This window comes from Rhinolophus hipposideros (assembly GCF_964194185.1).
Source record: "Rhinolophus hipposideros genome assembly, chromosome: 6".
NCBI classification, from domain to species: Eukaryota; Metazoa; Chordata; class Mammalia; order Chiroptera; family Rhinolophidae; genus Rhinolophus; species Rhinolophus hipposideros.
Window position 1 is genome coordinate 22130639 of NC_138052.1, and position 27529 is coordinate 22158167.

The 27529-nt window shown below is 31.9% G+C and overlaps 1 protein-coding gene across 7 annotated transcripts in view; it reads right to left on the bottom strand.

Moving 5' to 3' along the window:
• LRP1B (LDL receptor related protein 1B) overlaps nucleotides 1-27529 on the bottom strand; it is a 1877633-nt gene that overhangs the window by 215893 nt on the left and 1634211 nt on the right. For all 7 annotated transcript variants that reach the window (XM_081051911.1, XM_081051912.1, XM_081051910.1 and 4 more), the window contains 3 exons: nucleotides 23687-23809; nucleotides 21436-21617; nucleotides 15011-15210 (listed from right to left, as the gene is read on the bottom strand). In XM_081051911.1, coding sequence (XP_080908037.1) covers nucleotides 15011-15210; nucleotides 21436-21617; nucleotides 23687-23809 — 505 coding nt within the window. The remainder of the gene's footprint in view (nucleotides 1-15010; nucleotides 15211-21435; nucleotides 21618-23686; nucleotides 23810-27529) is intronic.

Below are 27529 nucleotides of genomic sequence, written 5' to 3' on the forward strand. Positions count from 1 at the left end.
ACTGTATTTAAAGACAGGTCCTTTAAAGAGGTAATTAATATTAAATGAGGTCATAAGAATGGGGGTCCTAATCAAATATGTCTGGTGTCCTTGCAAGATAGAGACACTCGGGGTGTGCACATATGGAGAAATGGCCATGTAAAGACACAGCAAAAAGAAAGCCTTCTACAATCAAGGAGAGAGGCCTCAGTAGAAACCAAACCAACCTTGATCTTGGACTTCAGATTCCAGAACTATTAGAAAATGAATTTCTGTTGTTTAAACCTCTCATTTTGTGGTATTATGATATGGTTGCCTTAGCAAGCTCATAGACGTATACAAAGAAATGGGCCTAATTTCATAAGCTCCCTGTGGAAATCATTTTATAGAATTACTTGATTGCAACTACATTGTATATATTTCAGACATGCGGTAATTTAAGTACTGTGCAAGTTTTCTACCTCTAATCTTGTAGTGATCACACACCAGAAACCCAGTTACCAGATAATCAACATGAATTTATGGAGATCAGAAATTAAACTCTTATTTCAGAAGAAGGATGGCATATGATTGAATGTACAGAGCATGTAGAAAAGTCAGGTAAAAGTGAAGAAAATTAGTCCATTTGCTCAAAGTGACCATATGCTTGATTTAATGCCTTGTTCGATATTGACCATGGAGAACAGGACTGTCACTCTAGCCCTGCTCATTTGACAAACACGCTTATTTCCTGAACAACATCAGACAACACCAGAATATTTGTTGCAGAAAAAATAAAGTAAAAATACCAACTTATATTAATAAGAAGAAATCTAGTCTCATACAATTAACATTATACCACCTCCAACAAGCTACTCTCTGAGACAGTGACTTCTCTTAATCCCACAACTATTGCCAGTGAAAATCAAGCAAGCAAAAGAAAGTAAAACAAACAAAAAAACAAAAATCTTAACTTGGCAGAATGCTTCCATTTTCTCTTTAGGACATTCAGAATGAGAAACATAATTTTTTGTTGTCTATTTACATATTTCTACCTTATAGATATGTATGTATGTATACATGCATGCATATATGTATTAAGTATGTGTGCATGTAACATGTACTATACATTATATATAATATATACATATATAATGTTTAATAATATGTATGTGAGTGTGTACTATATGAGTGTGTGTCTGTGTGAGTGTGTGTGTGTAAATAGAGCAATAAGAAAAATATCTCGCAGTATAATTTAGCAGTTAGTGGAACTGACAAAATATAAACATGCAATGTGATGGTATGAGAGGAATATCTAACAAATAAACTTACTAATAATGAGGTATTGAATTTATGAAAAAAAAAGTAGTCAATGTTTTCTCAAAATGATAATGGTTATCTTTTTAGAGAGAAACATAACATGACCACTTGTCATACATGACTGCCTTTGCTTAATTAAAAGAGACATGTAAAAATAAATTTAAGAAACCTTTATTTCACAGGTATTCAGTAGACACACAAAAAAAGACAAAAGAACAGAACTACTGCGTGGGCTGCAGCTTAGCAGGTACTTATTATACATTTGAAGACTATTTTAAATGTGGTTTTTGTAGCTAGACTTTTATTTTATGCAACAACATTATTTATTGCACTGTTTCCAGCATTCTACTTAAGTACTAGGATCCCAATTTTCATTCTGTAGGCTGCATCTATCAGAAGAAAGGAGTCGATGTTGGGCAAAATATAAATCAAAGAAAACCTCCTTTGTGGAATTTTTTCCTTGTAGTCAAGTTGGATGCTATCCTGCTAAGGTTCTTAGTAATTATGATAAATACACAAGCTAGAAATCCAGACTACATTTTTGGCTTAATTGTTGCTTCACAGCTAGAGATACTCTATCACAATACTTTTGATTTTTCATTTTTGGGGGATAGCATTTATCATGCTAAACAAGTATAATCCTGAATAAGCCATTCTAATATTTATTTCAGACTAATCTCGATTAAAATACTTAACAAAATGCACAAATAGCAGCATATTCATCTTTTGTTGCACGGCAAATGCCAAAAGTTGGTGTTATGGGTAGGATATAACATTAGGGTAATGGCAGATTCTACATGATATTGCCCAGTGGTTAATACTTAAATAGAAATTTTACTACTGGTGTTCTATTTTTTTTTCTTATTTCTCCTCCAAGATTTACCTTAAGGATCTAATGTTATTTTAAAATATTATGATATATGCAACAATCCCTATACTTTATTAATAAAAATACTATAAAGGCTTAAGCAATATATGTAACAGTAAAACAAAAACAATAGAATGCAACCTCCAAATTCAATTCTTATTTTTATGAAGGAATGAAGATTACAGAGTAACTTGAGTATTTATTTTTGTTGTTGTTGTTGTTATAAAGAATTTATTTATCATTTGGAAGGACATGCCTGAATGATCTAATGATCCATGAAATTCAATCTGGTTCTACAGCTGACTAGCACTGAGAACTTAACCTCCTAAAACATTAAAGTTAACAAGTATATCAAGTAAAACATTATATCGTATCCTGTTTTTCTTTTTAATATATTTTAAGACTCTCTCAATTTTCTTATTCTTGGTGCCATTACCCCAAGTAAAGGCATGAATTTCCTCACACATGAATAATTACAAAATTATTATTCTATTGTTTTTAAAATCTGTTCCAGTCTGTTTTGTATCAGTGAAGGATCCTATAGTAAACAGAGAACACATTACTAAATTATAATTGAAAATAATTTAATTGAACAAAGGCCATCTTAGGTAAAATAAGTAGTCATATAATTTTTCTCTTACTATTTACAGAGGTTTGGGAATGGCTAAGCAACTGATGATGGGTTTTATTTCCTAGGTTTGTTACCAGAAGCTGTTGAAAGTCACATATAAGGGAGAAGAGCCACCTACCAAGAGTAGAGGCCTTTGGTGGAGGAACTAAGTTACTGCTAAATCATTGTAGTTGGACGAGGAAAGAAAGGGGATGAATAAATAATCTTACTTCTTCCTTTGTCCACCACGTAATCAACTATCAATGCTTCCCATGGATTAAATCGAACATGAGGCTAGAAGGTGAAAGAGGGTGATGCAGTCCACAGAAGTCATATGGAGCATGACCATAATTCAAAGGAAGGATAACTAGAATTCCCTCCAGTTAATATTTCATCTATCTGTCTGTCTGTCTGTCTGTCTATCTATCTATCTATCTATCTATCTATCTATCTATCTATCTATCTCTATATACCTGGGATGCCAAACAAATGTATACACATTTTAAGAATGGAAAACTGTATTAAAATTGTAATTCTCAATATACATGTATACCAATAACAAAAAATGAATACAAGTCACACTTGACTTCTGCAATTACAAGAAGTACTCAGAGTGGTTACCATCAGCGTCTAGACACTTCTGATTATGGTGAACTACTGCTTGAGCATAGATAACATCTCTTAAAATGTGTACTATATATATATAGTATATATATATAGTATATATATATATAGTATATATATATAGTATATATATATATGTAATATATAGCACATATTTCTAATATGTGATATATTATAAGTTTCTAATATGTAATAATATATATCACATATTTATTCCAAAAGTCATCAATGAATCCCATTCCCTAGGCAATACTGTGCAAACGAGCCTCACTAAAACATCTGACTTCAGGGAAAAAAAGGATCAGGATGCTCACGAACCTTCTCTTCTGAGAGACCTTGATACCAACAATTTTCCTGCACATCTTTCTCAAAAGATAATATACAACAAGATAAGTAGAGAAGCTAGGTCATGAATTAAAGGAGTAGAACATAAAATCCAAAAAGGAGAAAACAAAAAAAAAGAAAACAATTAGCATTGAAAAAATGAGGTGAGATTTAAACAGACTACAAAAATAGTAGGTTGCTGAAGAGATGATAAGATTGTGGAAGAATGTGATTTAACATGCCAAAGAAAGTGAAAAATTTATGGCAGTCATCAGTGGGTGGGTGAAAATGGTTTCTGGTTTATGAAAAGTAACTGAGAAGAGTGGGTGGGTGGCAAAATGGCCACAGTATACTAATTTCCAAAGAATGACTGTAACTTTAGTTACATACATTCAATCAAAAAAGAGTGTGCTTTATATAATGTTAGAGCCAAGATTATTTTTTTCTTTGTCAGTAATTATCTATCCCTTTCAGTGTTATTATTTGCAGAATGTTTTTTTTTTAAATAATTATTTCCTTTGAACAGGTTACAAAACATTCTGTTTAAACATTTGCCTTCATAAACATTTATCCTGCCTACTATTTAATACAACCCTGGTTAATAAAATGTCAGGCCAAGGGATCCAAGATTTATTTTTCAAAATGAATAAAAGTTTTAAGAAATGACAGCAACACTAAGGATAGCCAACATTTCCAAATATTATGATAGAATGTTCAAAATTTATTTTTTCCTGTAAAAAATAAGATCTTTCAAAAAGTTCATCCATCAGTGAGACTTTGAGGGGGGTGGGGCAAATAAAGGCCTTTCTTTGAGCATATGGCGAAACGCATAGCAGATCTGAACTCATACTACCTGTGAGTCTATTAAATGAGGCTACCTATTGAACATGATACTGATCAAATGTCCAAACGATAGTCCTGTGTCCTTCCTTACTGCAGTAATTCATAGTGGGACACTTAAATATGTCAAAAATGACTTTTTAAAATGAATGTAGTTTATAAAGATAAAATATATAATTATTTAGAATTCTTCTTTAGATGAAAGCCTTATTAAGAGGCCGAAGACATGCTTTGCCCATCATTTTCTAGTTATTTCTTGCCTCTTTTTGTCCATTTGTCACCTCAGATAATAAATATTCTCTATGGAGATTAAGGTTATTCAGCTTAATACAACTCAGTCCCTCCCCCCTCTCACCTATATATTTTTAAATTATTCATAATAAAAGGTCAGATATGGCCATTTTAATATTTGGTATCTAAAAAATAATATTCCTGTTAATGGATGTGAGTATGCAATGCATGTAATCAGACAATGCAAATTATAGTATATTCATTCATTCATTCATTCATTCATTTTAGTACATTTATGTTGAAAACTAGACTGTGTATCTATAAGTATCTTCTCTCAATGATGACACTGTTCTCTAATCTCTGGAGTAAACAAAGCAACATTGCTTCATGAATTTGGGAAACATATATTCCTGTTACTTTGAAACTTTCTGGGCTTTTCTGCTGGTGCCACAGCTCTTCATAGACACTGGGAAATGTGTTTTCAGAGCTAACCATCAGTACTAAATATAAGAGTTGTGATATTCCACATACATATGCATTAGGAAAGTATTTGTTAGAGAGTCCTAATGAAAGGTGAAGCCTCTGAAAATCACTATGCCTTTGGGACAGACATCAAGTAAGAGCCATTGACATGAATTTGGTATGTGGTCTTCCCACAGTCCTACAACTATAAATATGCTTCTAGAATAAAACCAGAGAAGAGTATAATATATTACAAGCATTTCAAATGTATCCTTAGTAGTACTAGGAGTAAGTAGGGGTACATGGGGGAATAAATAGAACCGTCCTCATTGGCTGCAGTTCCAACCTCAGCCCAATTCCTTTAAGATATGTTATAAAATCACAGATTGATTAGACATCCTAATCTATAGAAAAAACATTGAATTCTAGTGTAGCAAAGCGACTTGCATAAATTAGAGTAACCTGGACCAAAGCCAAATCTACCAACCCCCTCCCCATACCATATTTGGGACAGATTAGGTTGTTGAAAGTGGCTAAAAACCCATACTAAGGAAATACTTAAAATTTCACTATTTAAAAATGTATATGGAACATATATGACATTTGTAAAATAACTTATTTAAACACATACACAGTTTAATGTAACATGTCTTATTCAAGGGACAAAACTGATAGATGTGATTTACACTGAAATTCTAAGACTTTTTAGAAATGAGTTAATTTCAATTTATTTTGCTTGTTCAGAAACATTTATATAGTACCTGAATTGTATTTTGCTCCCTTTCATTAACTTTTATTATATTGTAAACAACAGCCCATCAACACCATTGGCGCAAAATAGACTGTGAAATCTACTGTCTGTAATGGACTGTGAATGATAGGGATTTTCTTTTCTTTTCTTTTCTTTTCTTTTCTTTTTCTTTTTTTTTTTTCCAAAAGTACTTAAGTGCAGTATCTTACCAAGAAATAAATACTCTAAAATATCATAAAATTGAGAGGTGTTCTTTAGTAGATTCCCTCGTCTTTTTTGGTGGGCTTCTGTAGATATGCAACAGCTGTGAGTTTCAGGATATGTGAGCACAAAATACTCCCTTTGCCTTTTTAAGTGTCCCCCTCCCAGAATAAAACTCTTTAAACATATTTTAGGCTGTTTACCAGTAATATGCTGAGATCTAGATTCCTTTTCTAGTATAAATTAGATGATCAGTGCATGGGTTATAATTTGGATTTTTAAATCTAAACACAGAACTGTCCCCTCTGGTTTCCCAGAGCAAAAGAATTGGACTACAATATTGACACTTTGATATAGGATCTTCAGGACTAGAGGTATGAATGAAGAGTCATAGAAAACATAATTGCATAAAATTTTAAACAATTTGTCCACAGAATAAAAGACAGTTCAGTGATAAACTATAGTTTAGAAAGATACACAACCATTACGCTTTAGAGAAATTAGTAGTTATGCGTGTATTTTCCCAGTAGGCTGGATAAAATATGTACATAACCAACTGATTTAACTCAAGGTTAAATCATTCCGTGATACTGGTACTATAGGCACAAAGAAGAGCACCGTGGGGAGACAGCGGTGAGGAAATGAAGGAGGAGGTGAAGGGAGACAGAAGAAGATGAGGTCTTTCTTCAGCAAAGGTGCAGCTATTGGACCAGCCAGAATTAGATTTCAAAAGCTGAGAGCAGACCCAAGACGCCATCTTGTCCTCCCTGGTGAACTATAACTAATTGTAATGGGTTCTACTATTATTAGCCTACGGTCAGGGAAAATCTCCACCCCTCATATCTCCATGACAGTTCCTGCTAGAGCCAAATTATAAGGACAAGAGAATTCCACTTCCCTATGGAAAGGAGTGGTCAGAGAGGACCTGCCTGGGAATGCCTATAATGCCACCTCTAAATTTCAAATATTTCCAGCCATGATTTTAAGGGTAATAAATTCCTAAGCACATCGCTTCTCGGCCTTTTGGCTAAGATCAAATGTATAAATTCCTAAGCCCGTTTATTCTTCAGCGCAGTTGCTCTTCTCCTGGCCTGCCCACTCCCATCTTGGAGGTGCACTATCCTATTTCTTTTAATAAATCTGATGTTTGTTTGGATTATTTGGTGCATCCTTGAGTACTTTCATGTCACATACACAAAGCCCCTGTTTTTTTTGCAACAATACAAAGAAGAGTATTGTGAAAAACATTACTAGAACAAATACATTTTAAAACTCAAGGTCAAACATAGCTTTTATTTAGCTAAACCCTTTTGTTATTACTATTCACAGAGTATTTTCTGTCTTTTCTCAAGAAACTAACAACCTCTATAAGATCTTAGAACTAACAGAAAATGAGGAAATCTAAATCTGAATTTATGTACTTTGATACAAGCAGTCAGACTGAAATTGTGGCTTAAATAGAATTCTCTGGTATTTGATTTTCTTTTCATTAAATAGAAAACAGAATCTCTAAGTTAAGGTAGACATGCAAAGTTATGGATGAAATTTATCTTAGGAGATATTTGTAATCTATTTTATGGACATTCCATTTAGAGGAGGCAGTGCTTTTTGACATGCGCAAAATCAAGGACACAAGATCTTTATTTCAGAAATTCTGTGACATGAAATTCTAAATAAGATTTAAAAACTTTTCTCTAGGCAGGAGACATAGTTTGGAATAGCAAAATGTGACATCAAACTGTCCCACTGAAGCAGGGTGTAGATTCTTAAGCAACATTATTGCTACCTTCACTCCCACAAATACACAAACACACACAAAAAATGTATTTAATGAGATGTATGTTTTATTTTATAATAGCTATGTTCTTGTGGCATACCTTTCTTTGTCTGTTTGTTTCACATATATTTTGCAATTTATCTATGGTCCACTATTTAAATGAATCTGAAGAAATTCAAGTGTAGATATACCTTTATTTGTATACGTGTGAATTTATGTTATAATTGTTGCTATTAGAAAATATAACAAGGAGGCAACAGACCTTCAGTCAATTATCTGTTCAGAAAAAAGGAGGATGTATGGAGAATGGAAAGAAAGCAGGCTTTTGGACAGACAGATCTTGGTTCAAATTCTGATTCTCCTGGTTACCAGTTATTTGACTTTGGACAAATTACTTAATCTCTTTAAACCCATTTCCTTGCTGCAAAATGGCTTTAATGGTACCTATAGCATAGTGTTCCCTGATGGAAGGACTGAAAGAGCATGTATAGCATCAAGCAAGGTTTTCTGAACAACATAATCGTGTAATAAAAATATGAGTTTATAACAGAATGGTTTTAGTTTTTGGAACCACAATAGTAGGCTAAGAAAATTTCCACTGTAAGCCAAAAATCATTAAATGAAACAGTTATGTGCAAAACATCTATTACAATGTAATGCTCAGGAATATAGGCTTTCTCCTCTCTTATTGATTTGATAAATTCACAAGTGTTCAACTTTTAAAGATGTTAACAACTTTTGCAATAATAGAGAGAACTGAGGATTGAATTGGCAATTTGAGATTTTCATTAAGGCTGAGTGAGGAAGCATTTGGTTATTACAGATTTCCAGCCTCTCTCAGGCTTAAATACAAGAGGAACCTGAAATTAAAATTTCTGTCAAAGATTCTGAAAGGGTTGTGTGAGCCACTTAACTGAAGGTTTAGAATTTTAGTTCTGAAATTCTCCTTTGATGTCTTTTTTTACCCCCAACACCCTTATTTCTATAACTGATACAACTGAGATTCAGGGAAGTTACCTACACATTTCAGAGTATGAAGGGTACTTAGCAATATATCCTACCACAACCTACTCTCATTTTTAGTTTCCCCAAGCTTCTTTAAGATCCTAAGGGTTTGATTTCTCCAGTCTGAGGATATCCTTTTATTTAAAGACCTTTGCTCCAGCAAAGGTTTATTACTCCTCATCCAAAATCAAAGCCTAAATTTCTATGAGGACAGTTGTGGTTTGAAGGTGGTAAGGAATCAGTCCCAAATAAATAGACATACAGGAAGAATATTATTGTTTCGAATCATTGTTGGCAATATATTTAGAATCATTCTTTTTTTAAATAAAGACATATAAATTAAAAACTAAGCATTATAATCTGAAGAACACTCTGAAATTGCCAAGACTCTCATTAGACATATTCTATATTTCAAGAGAAAGTAGAAGTAGAGAGATTCACTTTTTGAAATCTTTCTTCTAGGTAATTATCATGTGTTCTTAAATTTTTTTTAGGAAAACATACAATAGAAAGTATTTAATTACATACTTAGAATTCCTTTTATGCTGATATTTTTGTTAAAATTAATGTACCTCTCATCAAACAGAACTTTGGGGCTAATATCCAAAACATATAAGGAACTCATACAACTCAACAACAACAACAACAGATGGGCAGAGGACCTGAAGAGACATTTCTCCAAAGAGGACATACAAATGGATAATAGACATATGGAAAAATGCTCAACATCACTAATCATCAGAGAAATGCAAATAAAAACCACAATGAGATATCACCTCACCCCAGTCAGAATGGCTTTCATCAACAAAACAAATAGTAACAAGTGTTGGAGAGGCTGTGGAGAAAAAGGAACTCTCATACACTGTTGGTGGGAATGCAGGTGCAGTTGCTAAGGAAGGCAGTGTGGAGGTTCCTCAAAAACTTAAGAATAGAATTTCCATATGACCCAGCAATCCCTCTCTTGGGGATCTACCCCAAAAATCTGAAAACATTTTCCATGAAGACATATGTGCTCCAACATTTATTGAAGCTCTATTTACGGTGGTCAAGATAGAGAAATAACCAAAGTGTCCTTCGGTAGATGAATGGATAGAGAAGTTGTGGTATATATACACAATGGAATACTATTCGGGCATAAGAAAAGATGAAATAGTAACATTTGCAACAACATGGATGGGTCTTGAGATTACAATGCTATGCGAAAAAAAGTCAGACAGAAAAAGTAGAGAACCGTATGATTTCACTGATATGTGGTATGTAAAACTGAAAAAGACAAACAAATGAAGAAACACAAACTCATAGACACAGACAATAGTTTAGTGGTTACTAGAGGGTAAGGGGGGAGAGGGGTGACAGATGAGGGTAAAAGGATCAAATATATGGTGATGGAAAGAGAACTGACTCTGGGTGGTGAACACACAATGTGATATATAGATTATGTATTACAGAACTGCACACCTAAAATCGATGTAACTTTACTGACAATTGTCACCCCAATAAATTTTAATTAAAAAAAGAAGAATCTCTAAAGTATATTTAGTATTGGTATTTTTTAATTCTTTAAAAAATGTACATATATGTATGAAACTAGTAAGTCATCAGAATAGTGGGTTCTTTTTCCCTGGCTAACTGAATAATAATACAAATAATTCACTTAATATTTGCAACTCAACCACCAATATATCTGCTATGTCAAGTTTACAGATCTCTCCTATTTATACTGCTAAATAATTATTGAACATAAAACTTTATCTCCATTCCCACAGCTATAATCACTTCAAGTATTTTCTCCTAAAATATTTTAACAGCCTTTAAATTGGTTGCCCTTCCAGGGTCTTTCATTTTTCACGCAGTTGTCAAATCTAATAATAGCACTCTATCAACTAAACTCCACCAATGGCTCCCTGTAACCTAAAGGATAAATTCCAAATTATTTAGCATACAAGGCCTGTCACAATCTGACCCCAATTTGCCCTCCTTCATCTAATGTCATTATCTCCCTATTACAGGAATTCAGGTCATAGCCAAATTGTGTAAACCCCATGCTGCTTCAAGACTCTATTACATCTCGCACATGTGGCTCCCTATGTGTGAAGGGAGTCCTACATTTGTAGGACTACAATGTAGGAAGGGAGTCCTTCCTACATTTTCCCATATGGAGAGTTTGTACTATACCTCTCAAATTTCTCAAGGAACTCCACACTTCAGTAAAGGCTTCCCTACTCCTACCTGCATGTTCACAGTATTTTGCATATACCTCTAACCCCAATCTAATTTACATCTTTATCTGTAACTCAGTTTTCCCATTAAACTACAAGTGCTTTAAAGACAGGGACTTATTCATTTATGTAACTCCAGGAACTAGCATAGTGTGTGTGTAGCACAGAAAGGTACATCAGGTAAATGTTTGTTGAATGAATAGTGAATGGATGAATGAATGGGCAGATATAATGGGAAGGAATCAGAGAAATAAAAAATAAATAAATAAATAAATAATATCACTGAAAATTCGATTTAAAATAAACTGACTCAGTTATCCAGCAGCATGCATACTATTCTATGGTATTATATAATTATCATTATTGTTATAGTTCACATCCTTATAGAATTATTAGAATAAAAACCAATCGAATGATATACATAGTCACTAAGGAGAGGTTCATGTGACTAAGACTGCAACTTAACGTTCTGAAACTAGTAAACTGATTGATGTGTTTCTGTTTTGCTTTGTTTTAGTTTTTGTTTTGCAGTGTAGTGTTTGGACTTGGTAAGAAAGTGTGTTGGGTAGAGGAGGTAGCAAAGAAATATGATTAAAATACTCAAGCAAATTGCCAGTTACATGTACCTCAGAGGTAATCTGATCTATTGTTTAAAATACATATTCAGGGGGCCGGCCCAGTGGCTCAAGTGGTTAGAGCTCCATGCTCCTAACTCTGAAGGCTGCCGGTTCAATTCCCACATGGGCCAGTGGGCTCTCAACTACAATGTTGCCAGTTCAATTCCTCGAGTCCTGCAAGGGATGGAGCTGAGCTGCACCCTCCACAACTAAGACTGAAAGGACAACAACTTGTAGTTGAATGGCACCCTCCACAACTAAGATTGAAAGGACAACAACTTGACTTGGAAAAAAGTCCTGCAAGTACACACTGTTCACCAATAAAGTCCTGTTCCCCTTCCCCAATAAAATCTTAAAAAACAAAACAAAAACAAAAACAAAAACAAAAAAACACAACACGTATTCAGAACATTTAGAAATTCCTGGGCTGGAAAATTAATAAATTAATGCTTCATTTATGGAATTACTACGTGGTTTAAATCAGAACATTGCTTGGGGAAAAGCTTTATAAAGTGTAATGTCCTACTCACAGTTTAATTTTTTCTCTATTATTAAAATTTGACTTATGAAAAAGAACCATAATTCTGACATTTCTCATTCATCCTTATATTCTCAAATTACTTTGTCAGGGTTGGTATACCTCATTCTTTTGATGAGCTCTAGTTCCAGTTTTAATACATAGAATAAATGAGAATAACTTTTCTAGTCTGGTTAAGAGAAAAAAGTGGTCAGTGATCAAACTAACACAAAAGTTATTATTGATATACAAGTATCATTTTGCACCTCCAAATACACACATAAGAAACCACAGTATTCTCTGTATCTTTATGAGGTAAATGCAAGTATCAGAAAAATCCCATTTCTCGTACAAACATGGTAAATGGATGGCTTTTTTCCATTGGCTGTGGAATTTGGCATAATTCAAGTTGCCTGCAATTAGCAGCTCATTAGTAACTACCAGGTAATTATTGGCTTGCACTGAAATATTGGCAGATGCCTGATAAGACACTTAATGAATTGTTCATTAGTGTTTCTGAGAAAGCTTTCAGAAGAAAAGATTTCTAAAAGTAGCAACTCTTTACCTTTCCTTGTCTCCCCCTTTAAGTCTCAAGGTATTTTCAAAATCAAATTTTAAAATGTTAGTAACATCATACCTTAATATCTTTCCACCCAATTTTTTTCTTTTTAATAGATTTTGTATCATTTCCCCAGCTATATATGTCTCTCTACCCAGAGTCAACAAAAGAACCATGATTGAGGAACATCCACTTACATGCATTTAATTTAGCATTAAGTTTTCAAAGCATTGGTCATCTACATGTCTGACATAATTTTAAAAAAAATGAGTAGGAAATGAAATCAGAAGTTTCTAATAGACAACATTTTTAACTACCATTTTAAAAAAATAAAAAGAGGTTTAAATAAAAATAGGAAAATACTTGCCCTGTAATATGTTATTAATGTTCATCTATCTGGCTAGAAATTGTTTACATTTTTATTGTACATGAAATTTTAGCACAAAATAACACATTCACAACAAACTAGTACTTTAGATACATGCTAAATATGGACAAGTCCAAGGATACATGGGAAAAATACTGATTACCAAAATAAAACTTTCCACTAAATCATCTAAAAATGTTCCAAAACATTACATTATTGATTCTTTGGAGGAGATATAACTGCTGAGTGCTAAGTGTGAATTCGATTTGTCAACATTACTTTTGCTGTAATTAAAATCCTAAAGTGATGTTTAAAACGTTCTTCACTCAAATTACATTCTGAAGAGTTTCTTTATATCCATAATTGGAATGCCAACACCTAAATAAATGACTCATCCAGCTACACTTCTCATACCTCAATGTTCTTACCCTTAAAAAAGAACCTCTAAAAGTTTTCTGTCAGCATTTTTATTTAGAAGGATATATTTGTTTAAATATTAAGTGAGAGGGACGAGGACAAAATTATGAAAAAGTGTGACTTCAGTGACTTTCACTTTTCATTCATTCATCCATCCATTCATTCATTCAGTGGCCCCACCCTTCTCTGGACTGCATACATTTTCTGGGCCTCACATGTTGATTAGATTATCATTGACTCTCTCTTCCTTACCATCCCTCTTCTTTCCCTCCTTCAGAGGTCTTGTTTTAAGCTTATTGCAGAGAAGAAATCAACCTAATTAACTAAACCATACTAAGGTAAGCTTTATTTGGTACCTCTCTGTGATGCTTGTACTTTATGAGATGGTTGAAAATGAAAACACATAAGAACAAAGGTATAGTTAGGTCATTAAAAATCAGTAACAATGTATTTCTTTTCATTCAGGGAAACAAACTCTGATCCTTAAATAGCCACCAACTTCTCAAATATTTGAAGTGGTCATTTTAATTTTTCATGGTTTCTGTTCTATCCATGTTATCTTCATCTATAACCCATTCTTTTTTACTATGTCTTTCTCCATTGCTCTTCTTAATTCCTTCATCCTCAGCTATTTTTTCTTTATGATTTCTCCCTCATCCCTAATTCTAGTATTATTTCCCTCATATCCAATTGATCATTCACTTGCTTTATACTTAGAGTTTTTTTAATCTACTCAGCTATAACATATAGAAAAATATCTATAAGATTTTGTATTCATTCATATTTAAATTATGAACATTCCTGAATGTTACTCTAATTTGATAGCTGTTTTCCATGTTAATTTCCATTGCCATTGTTGACTAGATGATAAATTTAACCACGTATATAATATAATAAATAACTTTTAAATAATATTGCTTCAGTGTCTTTAAAGATCTATTCTTTTACTTAGAGTTTAAAGAAAACCCAATCCTGCCACATTGCAATAATAGCCTTATGTTTACAAGCTAATATTCTTTTGTTTAAATTTAATTAGGATGCATGTTTATATTAACTTATAAAAGTATTGCTAATTTACTATGAAATCTGTTTGGAAAAGTACAATCAGAGAAAACCTAGACAGTAGCAAAATGATTTTTATGAAAGATTATAAAAATTCTGAATAAACATATCTAGTTTCTTATTTGCCAATGTTGTCAGAAAGGAGCATAATAATAAAACCTTAAATTAAGAAATGTATTTGATGAAAGTATATATAATGAATATATATATATATATTTTTTTTTTAAATACATAATTTATGCACTGGTAAAATATTGAATAATTTGTGCTCCTGAACCAACCTTTGTGTCTATGAGATCCATCCATGTTGCTAAATTCAATGTGATTTTCATCGGCCCAGTAGAGTCTATGGTTAACATAATCTATTGTTAGTGCCATAGGTCTAGAAATCTTGGTTTCTATGACAACACTTTGATTGGTTCCATCCATTCCAACACGGCCAATATGAGGATATTCACAGCAGTCAATCCAATACAAATACCTGGGAAAGAAAATCAGTAGTGATTTTGTTTATAGACACTCAAGGAGTAAAACATCACACAATATTTCGCTTATTTGCTCAGCTATTCCCAAATTAATTTTTGGTGTCTTTCTGAATTGCAGCTTCAAAAAGCATAAGATCATGCAAACTTTTCTTATTATTTTTGATAACATATAATATGCTTTTAAATATCCCCAGATTAGTAAAAATACCCGTTACCACTTTTGCACTGAAGTGGAGTGGGGCTGAGACCAGTGTTGGGCCTTTTAATAATTTTAAACATGCTTCTTTAAGTATACAAAGTTATGTATATAATATTTCCATAAGTGTTAACAAATTATAGATGCCCAAAACTAACAGATGTAAAGCTCCAACATGCAACTATAATGTTGGAGAAATAAAAGTATTCAGATAATTTTTTTTCTTTTGGTTTGTTACCTATGATTTATAGATGATGTAATACAGAATTTTACACCTGAAATCTATGTAATTTTACTAACAATTGTCACCCCAATAAACTTTAATTAAAAAAAAATCAAAATGAGTATAGAGAAGAAGAGCATTATATTTGCCTGAATCTGCAATTATTCAACGTTGTATTTTTTTATAATTAAGTAAAGCTGAAAAATGAAAACTTCAGTTAAAATGTCAAAGACTTCTAAATTTCACCCATATAAAATGTAAAGTTTACGAATGATCACATCTAAAAATCTTAACCCCAAATCATACCTTTTCTGTAAGTTACAACCTAATGTAAATTTATAAAAGAACATCTATTTGTAACCATAACAAAAGGCTTTTGTTATTCCTGAGGATGTCTTTTATACTTTAATATACTTATTTAAAATAAATTAAAATAGAAGTCTGTTCTCCGTTTTTATTATTTTTATTTCTGAATTTGGGTAATAAATTCAGAGAAGTTTCCTCCAGTTGCATTTCTGATTTGGAATTATAAAACCAGTTCTTGATGTTCATCTCCTCTGTGTTTTTGCCTAAATATGGGAATATAGTTTACAACATTGGTAGGATAATGTTTTTGTTTTTGCTTTACATGACAGTTTAGTTTAATAAAATATTTCTGTGTTTCCCCACAGAAATCTGAAACTGAATTTTCATTCTAGGTATGCCTTTCATTTCCTCAGAACAAAAGTTCCCTTATGACACTTTCTTTGAAACATTCAGGTTATTTACATACCACTATATTGGTTTGTGCATAGATGCAGGTACATTGTCCCTGTAGTTATAACCCTATATGCTGTGTACATCCAGTTGCCCATATATTATTTGCCTCTATAGTGAATTTAGTCATTTTTTGTTAGGTACAAACAATGATTAAACTATGGACCTTACACAAAAGAAACTCACTTTCTACATAGAGAGGTAGATAGTTTTAATATATAGTCAGCTATATACCTGAAACTAATGTTATATATCAATTATACCTCAATAAAAATAAACAAATAATTTTAAAAATATATAAAAGTTGCATAATGTTATTTGTTCAGCATATGGTGTCGACTTAAGCACGACTAAGGAATGCTTCACAGAAGAAGTGATATTTTTTGCTGTTGTTGGAAGAATGGAAAGTTATTCCAACTGGAGAAAAAGCAAAAAGGCATCCAAGGAAGAAGGAATAACAAGGTACATAAACATAAATGTGTTTTTTCCTAATTTATTTGCATTATTGTTATACATATTGGCAATAATTGATACAGATACTGAGTGTATAAAGTGTCCTTCAATATATTTTCATTAAAATATATTGCAAATTCCAAATATCATCTAATATTCTTTCCTTACGGTATTGCTAATAGACTAGTAGGAAAGGAGAACAAATGAAAACATACTTTAAAAATAAAGTGACCAATGCACTACACAACTAAAGCTGCAGTAGAATAATATTGTATGTCAACTATAAGCAAATATACATATGCATGTGTGTGTATATACATATATATGCGTATATATATACATATATATGTATATGTATATATATATATATATACACACACATATGGATATGGATATGGATATATATATATATATATATATATATATATATATATATATATATTTGGTGTATGGTATTATGGGAGGTAGAGTATAACATAAGGAAGATAGTCAATGGTATTGTAACAGTTATATACAATTTCAAAGGGGTAGTAACTTGGAGGATGGAGGTTATCACTTTATGAGGGGGTGTAAAATGTTAACAATTATGTTGCTTTGTACACCTGAAAATAATAAAACATAAAAAATAAAAATAAAGTATTCTTGCAATGATTTAGGCAGTTTATTTATTTTTTATTTCCAAAAAATTCATATCATCTATGTTTAAAATTTTATAAAAAGGTTAATTGTTAAAATGGAAAAAAAAATGTAATTTTCTTTCTTTTCCTTTTCTTATCCCTTGTTTGGATGGTTCTTGAAGAACATGCTCAGTATCCAAGATCATTTTGTTACCAAAAACTCTAATGTGATGAAATAGAGAAATTATGGAATCAAAGCTTGAAAACTGCGTTAATCCCCACTTTAATATCTAATTACGAAATGAGCCTGAGGAAGTCACTTGCCCATTTTGAGGATGGATGTTCTTATCTATACTGTAAGGATAATAGTAAAAAAATAATCATCTTTCCCAGAGACTCTTAGTAAACAGTACAAGCATCTAAATTGATAAAATTCAAATATAGCTTTTTAATTCATAAAATGCTATAGAAGTGGTATTATTTTCATCATCATCATCATTATTATATGGAGACTCCCCATCCTTTTAGGTTTACATATTGTTCATTTCCTTTTCTTATGTCTGGCCCTTTGCCTGAATTGCTTATATTCTCATGAAATTATTCCTCTATTTACCTGTTTGCCCCAGATAGAAGCCTTGTAAGGTTTGTTCTGTTGTTGCTGTTGTGTTTTGTTTTGTTTTGAATATTCATAGCTTTTTTTATGCTATAAAGAGAACTGGTATTAAAGTTCCACATTTATGTATACTTAATTTGTTCTAACAATGTGGGTTCTTCCCAAGGTGACATGCTCTTGTATGTGCCTTTGCTTTCCTGGAAATTTTTTTTTTTTTTTAATTAAAGTTTATTCGGGTGACAATGGTTAGTAAAGTTACACTGGTTTCAAGGGTACGATTCTGTAATAAGTCATCTCTATATCACATTGTGTGTTCACCACTCAGTCAGTTCTCCTTCCATCTACCACCCTCTGGTAGGCTTATTGTTTTTGCCTGAAGCACCTTCTGCTCTGATATGCACCTCACTACCTGGGTAATTCTTGCTCCACCCATCCAGTCTAGGAAACTTTCTCTGACCCTAGTTTAGATAGTAACATTTTCTCTTTTCTCTACTTTATGAGTTATTGCATTATATTTTAATTATTTACTCATCTGCCTACCTACACAACGGTGAAATATTTGGAAACAGATACTATGCCTTTTATTTCTATACTCCTACCTAGAACAGTGCTAGACAAACACTATGCTATAGTAATATGAGTTAAACGAATGAATGTGTAGGTACATTTGTTTTCTGTTAGCTAGGAATATCACATATTCCCTTTAAAGACAATTATAATGGTTTTTTGATATTATGATAAGCTGAATCAACATCTTAATCATCCAAAAAGATAAAGTTATGCTCAGTACAGTTTTAACATACAATTTTCCATTCTACTTCAAATATGTGCATGTGTGTATATATAGATATACATATATATATATATATATATACATATATACACATATATTCTGCATAAATGACTTTTATAGATATTGAATGTAAATAATTTGGATTACCCAAAATTTATGATAAATTAGAACACTGATTCCCAAATTAACTAGATAATGAAATTATTACAATCTGAATTTCAGCTGAATTTAAATTTCACAACCAGGAAGATGATTTGTCTACTCGTATCTTCTTTAGCACGAGTAACCATATTAGTAACCACCATATCCAAACCTTTATATTGTGATCATTGGCATATTATTAAAAGATAGAAAAGACCACCAAGCTAATTCCTAAATGTTTAGTGCTTCATTACATTAGTCCCATGATCTTTATTCTCCATTAAACAAATCCTTCCCCAATCCCTCACTAAATATCAGGCCAGAAACCACGTTTCTCAACGAAACCGAAGGCAGTATCATTGGCATATTTAAAATATATGCAAATAACTATGGTAATCTAATGTAGAAAGATTAAATCACAATTTTAATAAATAATTTTACAACTTAAGCTGTCATTTTTATAGCGTGATTGCACACTATCTGATAAGGTACGGCATTTTCATTCTGAAGCTCAACTCTAAAAGCTAATATCGAGGTTACCCTTTCGTCTCACTTTGGGGAACTAAGACAACAACATGGACAAAAAGGTGTCATTACATTTTACTTGTTAGAATAGGTGGCTTTGTCTCATAAAAAGGTCCAATTTTTATCTCTTTCTTTAGTTATAATATGGCATATTCATATCATAACCCAAATGTTATACAAAAATGAAATCAAGAGTTTTTCATAACATCTGCAATGATTTAATACTTCACTTTTAATTGTCACTTTTGGTGATTGGGTTCCTGTTGATGACAATTTAAGGCTGCTTTCCGTTTATGGGGTAATAACTGTAATCTTGGAGAAATAAATCTTAAAGCTAGATTCAGCTGTGTTCACTAGGCTAGGGTGAAGTTTTTGCATTATAACTATGAAATTCCAAAATACTATTATTATAAATAGGTCTTGTACTTTCATTTAGAAAATGAAGCATCTTGAGTAGTAGAAAATGAGAAGGTAAGCCAGTCATATTGACTTTGAAGAACAAAACAATGGTTAGGGCACAGTAAAACAAATATATTTTGATAAAATACAAAGGGAATTAAATTAATCATATTTTTATGACTGAATGATGACGGTAACCAAATTTAGTATGTTTGTTCATTATTTCTTGAAACTTATAGAAACGAATTCTTATGACACTGTTTCAGTTAAAATAGAATTGACACTTTTGAAATTTCTGTTGCTATGGTAAATAAATATTTTTAAAATTAACAAAATGGATCCATAATTATATAGTAAAAAGTTAAAACTTGCATATTATTTTGGAAACAGAATAATACTTACAGTACACAAATTTTCTCTATTGGGTACTGCTTTTACCCAAATTAATGTTTAAAATTAAGGTATAAAATGATGACATGATTACTTTGCCAATTATAAACATAAGGGGCCAAACAACAGAGTCAGTATATTAGCAAGAAGCAAAATCTAATTGTTGCATATGGTATGGTAAATGCAGTGATTTGGTGAAACATGTGTGAAATTAATTTAGACAGAAGAAAAGTTAGAGCACTACAGTTATCATAAAACTTGCTCCTGTGAATGTGTCCTATTTTAAAACATAAAAGTTTACTCTAAATTTGTTATTTTAATGAGCGTGTTGGGCAGGTTGAACTTCTACAGAGATCGTTTTGGAGTACGTGTTCACTCTAAATTATAGTGCAAAAAACAATGCAAAGACATGCCTTCTCTACCTACCAAAACAACATAATTGAAAGTAAATGATAATGGTCATAATCTATAGAATTTTAGCAAACACACAACAGACTGTGTTGTCACCTTAATGTGCATTCATCCCTCATTTGAAATCTCCAGCCTTCTGTCCTTGATCCTGACAATGACTTGTTTGTTCTCCATTCTCACAATGAAATGCCAATGAATCACAGAGCCACTAGGAATCTTTCGTGACATTGCCACTGTGTGATTCCTTTTGAATACATGCATAATGCACCTTTCTATTTATTTTCCATGGATACTACTCATGTCTCCTGCTCTAAAGTGGTACAGATATTACATCATCAGTATTTGTGACTATCACATACACTGCAAAACATGATCCAAGTGTTTGTTCTTTGTGTGTCTTTGCTCCAAGATTTAAGTCACTAAAACAGAAGAAATCTGTAATTTTTACTGGTTTCTACAATATATTTATTGATTAGTTAGAAAGTTGTGTTTAAAACTTTAAAATATACTTTTTGCAAAATCCCATCATTTAAAAATAATTTCATGGCAATAGTCACTTTTCTATTTTTGATTTATCTATAAGAATATCTGTACATTCACACTTAATGGTTTCCATGTTAAAAACTACAAAACAGGATTTACCACACTGCATGTAATCCACAGTCTTAAATCCTAATTTAAGATGTTCAATGCTTGTTACAAACCCAGCTCGAGGATCTAAAGACAGGTCCCTGGGAAACTTCAGCTTTTTGCTAACGAGTATAGTAGGGTATAATCCATTGAGTTTGGATACTTCAATGATCCTTTTTTCTGTGTCAGACCAATAGAGGTTTTTTCCAATCCAATCGACAGCAAGTGCATTGGGGACGGCTGTGTTATGCACTACCTAACAAAATAAGAATTTTAGAAGTTAACAGTATAAATGTCTAGAGTAAGAACTGAACAATCGCTTCTTGATTTTTATAGAGATATGTAATTCTATTTACACATTAGAAATGACATTTAGATAAGTATAATTAATACATAGAACAAGTTACCCTAATGAAATTTCTTACTTATATTTGAGAAATTACCTAATATTTAATCAGGCCCCTAGAAATTACAAACAGGTTTAAGAACAAAACACCTAAATAAATTTTTTTTAAAAACTCTGATAGACACTTGAACAGTTATTGGTTACATTTTTATTATAGTTTACTTGTCTTAATATTTGGGGCAAAAATTCTATCTGACACAAAAATACACACACACATAATTATTTATATTTATCTTTAATATTTTCTAGGGGAGATACTAATAGCATTGCCCACTCCCCCAACTCTTCTTGCCCTATTTAAATGATCTACTACAAGGACAGAAAACACACACACACACACACACACACACACACACACTCACACAAGGTAGAACATACCTTAAGTATTTTAACTTAACCAAAGGAAAGTAAAATTATTCTCATACAACTATTATGCCTATTTGTAACCCATGTCAATATCAAATATAATAAGGATGTAAGCTTTTTATGCACAAATACAATGCATATGAAATAATCTAAAATTTTTTATCTACATGGCTGCTATTTTTGAGTTTTCAGTGCTTTGAGGACTGTATGAAAGAAATAATTGAAACTTGGGGCTTCTATAAGCCAATAGTTATACAGAAGAAAAAAAAACACTATTGAAATTTTATAGTAATTTCTTAAATGCCATAAATAGTAAAGATATTAAAACCAAAGCCAAAAACAAAGACATGTTTGTTTACAACATGAACATTTTCAGCAATTACTGATATCAGTCTACCACAGTGAATTGTATAACATCTTTTCTTCTTTCCCCCAGATCCCAAATTTGGAAAATTGTCATGTCTGATAATTTTAATGAAAATTAGTGAATTATTAATCCCAAAGGATGCATTTTGCAACCCTACATTGTGACATAATTTAAAGTAGTAATGAGATAATACTGGCAAGTCAGTAGTGAATTAACGTCTTTAAAAATATTAAATCATCTTCAAAAAATACAAAGATAACCAAACCTTTTAAATGTCTTATAAAAATATATGATCAAGTAATATAACTTTAAGTTTTTATATGAAATATCAAATAATTTAATTATGAAACAAAAATATACCCTTCCTTATTCTTCATCATATGTTGATAGTTCACTATATAAACCATCACTGAATACAATTGTTGTACATCACTAGAACCCAACCTACTGTTGGTTGTGTTTACAGATTTCAAGATTTAATTAATATTTCAAAATTAATTGCTTCTACGAAATATGTCTGTGCGATACTATACAAAGCTAAAGAAGTTAAAATAATTAACGGATTCTACCTATTTGTATTTAAACTTCTTTTTAATAAATTTGCTGTACATATACCATGCAAATAATTTTATTTTGAAATTTGAGATAACATAGAAATGGTGCGAAGTATCTCATATCTAGAATGTGACATGTTTAATTATGATGCTGTCTAATCTGAACATTTATGATTTTACACAAATGAATTCAATTTTTTCTACCTACAGTAGGTTAACTTTAATAGTGTTATAATTTTAACCTATAATTTAATTACTCTTTTTTTCAATTACACATTCTAATACTCCATTTTTTATTTTATATAAACCAACATAATTTATCTGAAGTACTAATCATTCAAGCTGAAAGCATCCATTACATTCTCTAGCGATGTGACTAAGGGTCGAAATTTTATTTTCTCAATTTGATTTTTATGTAATTGCAAGTAATAGTGTTATAATGAAACCTAAGGATAAAAAACCCTCATATTTCATATTTGAAATATATATTAAACTTACATTATAAAATGCGAAATTCAAACAATCCTAATACATTCTATGAGGTATATCGTTACCACCAAATAACATTGTCTATTCAATTCAACCACACCAATAAAATATCCAATAATCCCTGTATTGTGATATCTAGTTACCTTAATATCACTTCCATTTAAACACATTCTATTTATGCGACTGCCATTGGGTCGGCTGGAATCAATCCAATAGATGTATTCTTCTCTGTAATCAAAGTCTATAGCAATAACATTGTTTAATCCCTAAAAAAAAAAAAAAAAAAAAAAAAAAAGTATGTGTTTGAATAATAGTCAATAGAAATTATTTTTAAATGTTTTAGGAATTTATAAAAATCACTATCTTCCTTTGTACCTAAATATTTATGGTTATTACAAGAATAGCATTTGTAGCCAATTCTTTTTAGAAGCATCACATGTTTACATTTCCCCAACACCATACATTTAAGATGTTGTTACTTTTTTTTTTGTATTGTGGAATAGTGTGTACTTCCAGGACTTTTTTTTTTTTTCCAAGTCAAGTTGTTGTCCTTTCAGTCTTAGTTGCGGAGGGCGCAGCTCACCTCCAGGTTCAGTTGCTATTGCTAGTTGCAGGGGGCACAGCCCACCATCCCTTTTGGGAGTCGAACCGGCAATTTTGTGGTTGTGAGGATGCGCTCCAACAAACTGAGCCATCCAGGAGCTCAGGAGCAGCTCATCTCAAGATGCCGTGTTCAATCTTAGTTTCAGGTGGCGCCGCCCACCATCCTTTGCGGGACTCAAGGAATTGAACTGGAAGCCACAGCGATTTCAGAATGTTTATATATAATGGTTTAAGTAAATAGACAGTAAGGGAAACCAACCAAGAAACAACAACAACAAAGCACCCTGCTTTTGGGGATAAAAGTGAAAGATTCTCACTTTAGGTTAATATTAAATATAAATTTGATGTTATTGTCTGTTCTGTAGAGTAACTAGAAAAGAACACATATCTAAAATGGAAAAACAGAAGATCCCTGAAGATTTATGATGATCCCTGGACAGCCATTTGATTAAAGTCAGAAAAGAAGGTTTAAGAATTTTAAAGCTTTTGTCTCAAATATATAAATGAGATCTTCTCCTCCGCTTCCTACTTTTTTTCTTCCTTCTCTTCCTCCTCTTCCTTTTTTTATCCTATTCATGTTTTAAGTGGCCTATTAGGTAATACAATGCCATATTCAAATTTAAACGTTATAACCTTAGATGAATATTTGACAAAGTGGAACTGGATAGTCAACATCTTTTTTCCCCACGTGGTGGAAATATGAGGAAACACCTCACTTTAGATGCCCAGTTACGCATTTTTAAGGAGGTACCAAAATTGAACAGGAATTCAGCAGATGAGTTTCTGTTGCTACATTCAGCAGATGCTACAGCTGTTTGGGTTAGCAGTTCTGCTGTTTGATTTTGTTTGAGGACTGTTCATCTGGGGATTGAAATGATTACTTAGGGGTAGGTTTAATTCTGATCTATTGTTGGGGCTCATAGATTTACTACCCCAATGGGCTAACAAAACTTGAATCAGAATTTCAATTGTGTTAACTCATTTTAAGGCTTGAATCATGTATTAATATATCAAGTTTTATGGATTAAAAAATAATAATAGATACTACAGACACTTGGCAAAGCCCCGAGAAATCTTTACTATATCTTTATATCTGATGTAAGCTTGCTTACATCAATATTCCCCCTAAAGATGTAGTTAAGTCTCATTTAGTTTAGGAGTAATTTATGAGCAATTGCAGTCCTATAGATGAAGATTAGCATCTTCAGAGAGATGTTTTTTATTTGCTTTGGTTTGGTTTCTGGGAGGAAGGATGGTATTTGCCACATCTGATTTCAGTTTCCATATGTATTTTCAAAATTTAGAATTTGTTGATATAAACACTATATTAAATTTATATAGTTATTTAAAAGAATCAGGCCAAAACTAAATTATTAGTGTTCAGATTTTAGTTCTTTATAATCATCTCCAAGACTACGGATAACTTATGTATAGAATCAACTCAGAGAAGGTTCTTGCAAATGTTCTTTTTTCTTTTCTTCTGACAGTAGGGCTAATGTCTAATAGTGATGGTTTCAAAATCATAGGTTCAAATCTTTTGTTTTTATTGGCTTTATGTGAGCAATCTCTTTTTCTTCACCTCCAGATTATAAAGGTAACCTGAAATAGCCTATGCCCACAGCGTAGTGTGCCATTGGCCATAAACAAAATACAATGAAGTAAACATGACTCAGTGTAAATTCCTCACTATGCCCAGATGAATAAATGCAAGTATACTTTTTACTGATGACATGATTACTCAAGAATAATGACTATACACACTAAGCAAACAAACAAACAAAAACAATGTTTAATCACAGATTCAAAAGATTCACTCAAACTCATTCATTAAAAACTGGAGGACTCCTTAACTAAATGTACTTAAGTACACATATCTTAGGAAATTGCCTATGTAAAACCAATCGAGGTTCTAAAATATATATTGAACATATTCCAACTTTCATAAAGGGTTTACTAAATACATTTCAATGCTAGTCTATAACATTCTTTACATTCAAATGCTTTTTTCACCATGTAAATAAGGTAAATGGGTTAAGGTTCTGCGATGGGCCAGCAATTCATATGGATATAGATAAATCATAGAATTAGAGAGAAATGGTACAGAGAAAACTGCTAACTTTAGCAAAGATTTAACCAGGATCCTCAGTCGTGGCAATATTATTTTATTCCTTTCTTTAGAACAATCAATTTATATAATAAAATCCAATTTCAAATTTAGTTAAATCAACTATTAATATAATAAACTAAAGCTTTAAATGTAGAGAAATTGAAGCTGAATTCTGACATATCTTTCTAACCAAACTTGTCATTTTTCTACGGCTTATCCTACATCCCAACAGAAAACAGTGCAATGCTGTTCGCAGAATCATATGCAAGGAACATTAAAACAGCAGTGGGCATGGTCAAAATAATGTCTAAAAACTATAGTCACCCCAGTGATTTCAGAGCTGAAAATTGGTTTTATCAAAATCCTATTTGCTTATTTCATTTCTGTAGCTGAAGATTTGTACCCTTTGGTTCAAGATGATTAATTTAGAAAATTGTGTTTTGTTTCTCTACACAATTTTATTGGAATAAAAGGCACTGTTAGAATTAAATCAGATAACATACTGGAAAGCTACTCGATTTTTATTTCTAAATGTTATACAGTATATTTTCTAAATGTGGTGTATGAATTTGTTATAGTTGGTCCAGCTATAACTATATTCTAGACTACATAGGGTAAGGAAAAAAAAATCTACCAGTTTTTATAATTAGATGCTACAAAGGTTCTTGAGATCGTTACTGATGATAACAGAGACCAAAACTCAAAACTCATGATGTTAAGATAAATCGTTCTTCCTAAATAACTTATACAAAAGATTCCCAAATAATTAAAGCAAGGATGTTGTGTCTTTTCTTTTATTTTGACTGAGAGAAAATGTGGAGAGATAATTACTTTTCTTTTCTACCTCATTCTCCATATGTAGACAAATCTCTGAGGGGGGTAAATGGATTTTTACTACCTAGAACTTCTTGGAATTTTCTATAATGCTATGATAAAGTTGTGGATAAAAATATGGCCTCTGGTAGAAATGATATATTTCAAACAGCATGCAGTCAAACTGGATGTGAGAGTTATCTTTACTTTTTTGGGGGGTCTCTGTTTCCTTACTCAGTGGTCACCATTAATAAAAGCTTTCCAAAAACACAGGTATTCAGAGTCCTCATGAGCTTCCTCAACTTCCTCACTCCCTCTTTATTTTCATAAACACTGCACTAAGAAAACTGTCTGAAATTCATCCCACTTAGGTATTACTGATTGACAACCGTCTAAAATTATGCCACCAGGAAAAAAGTGTTACCTGAAAGCATGCATTAAAGTGGTTTGGTTATATGATATG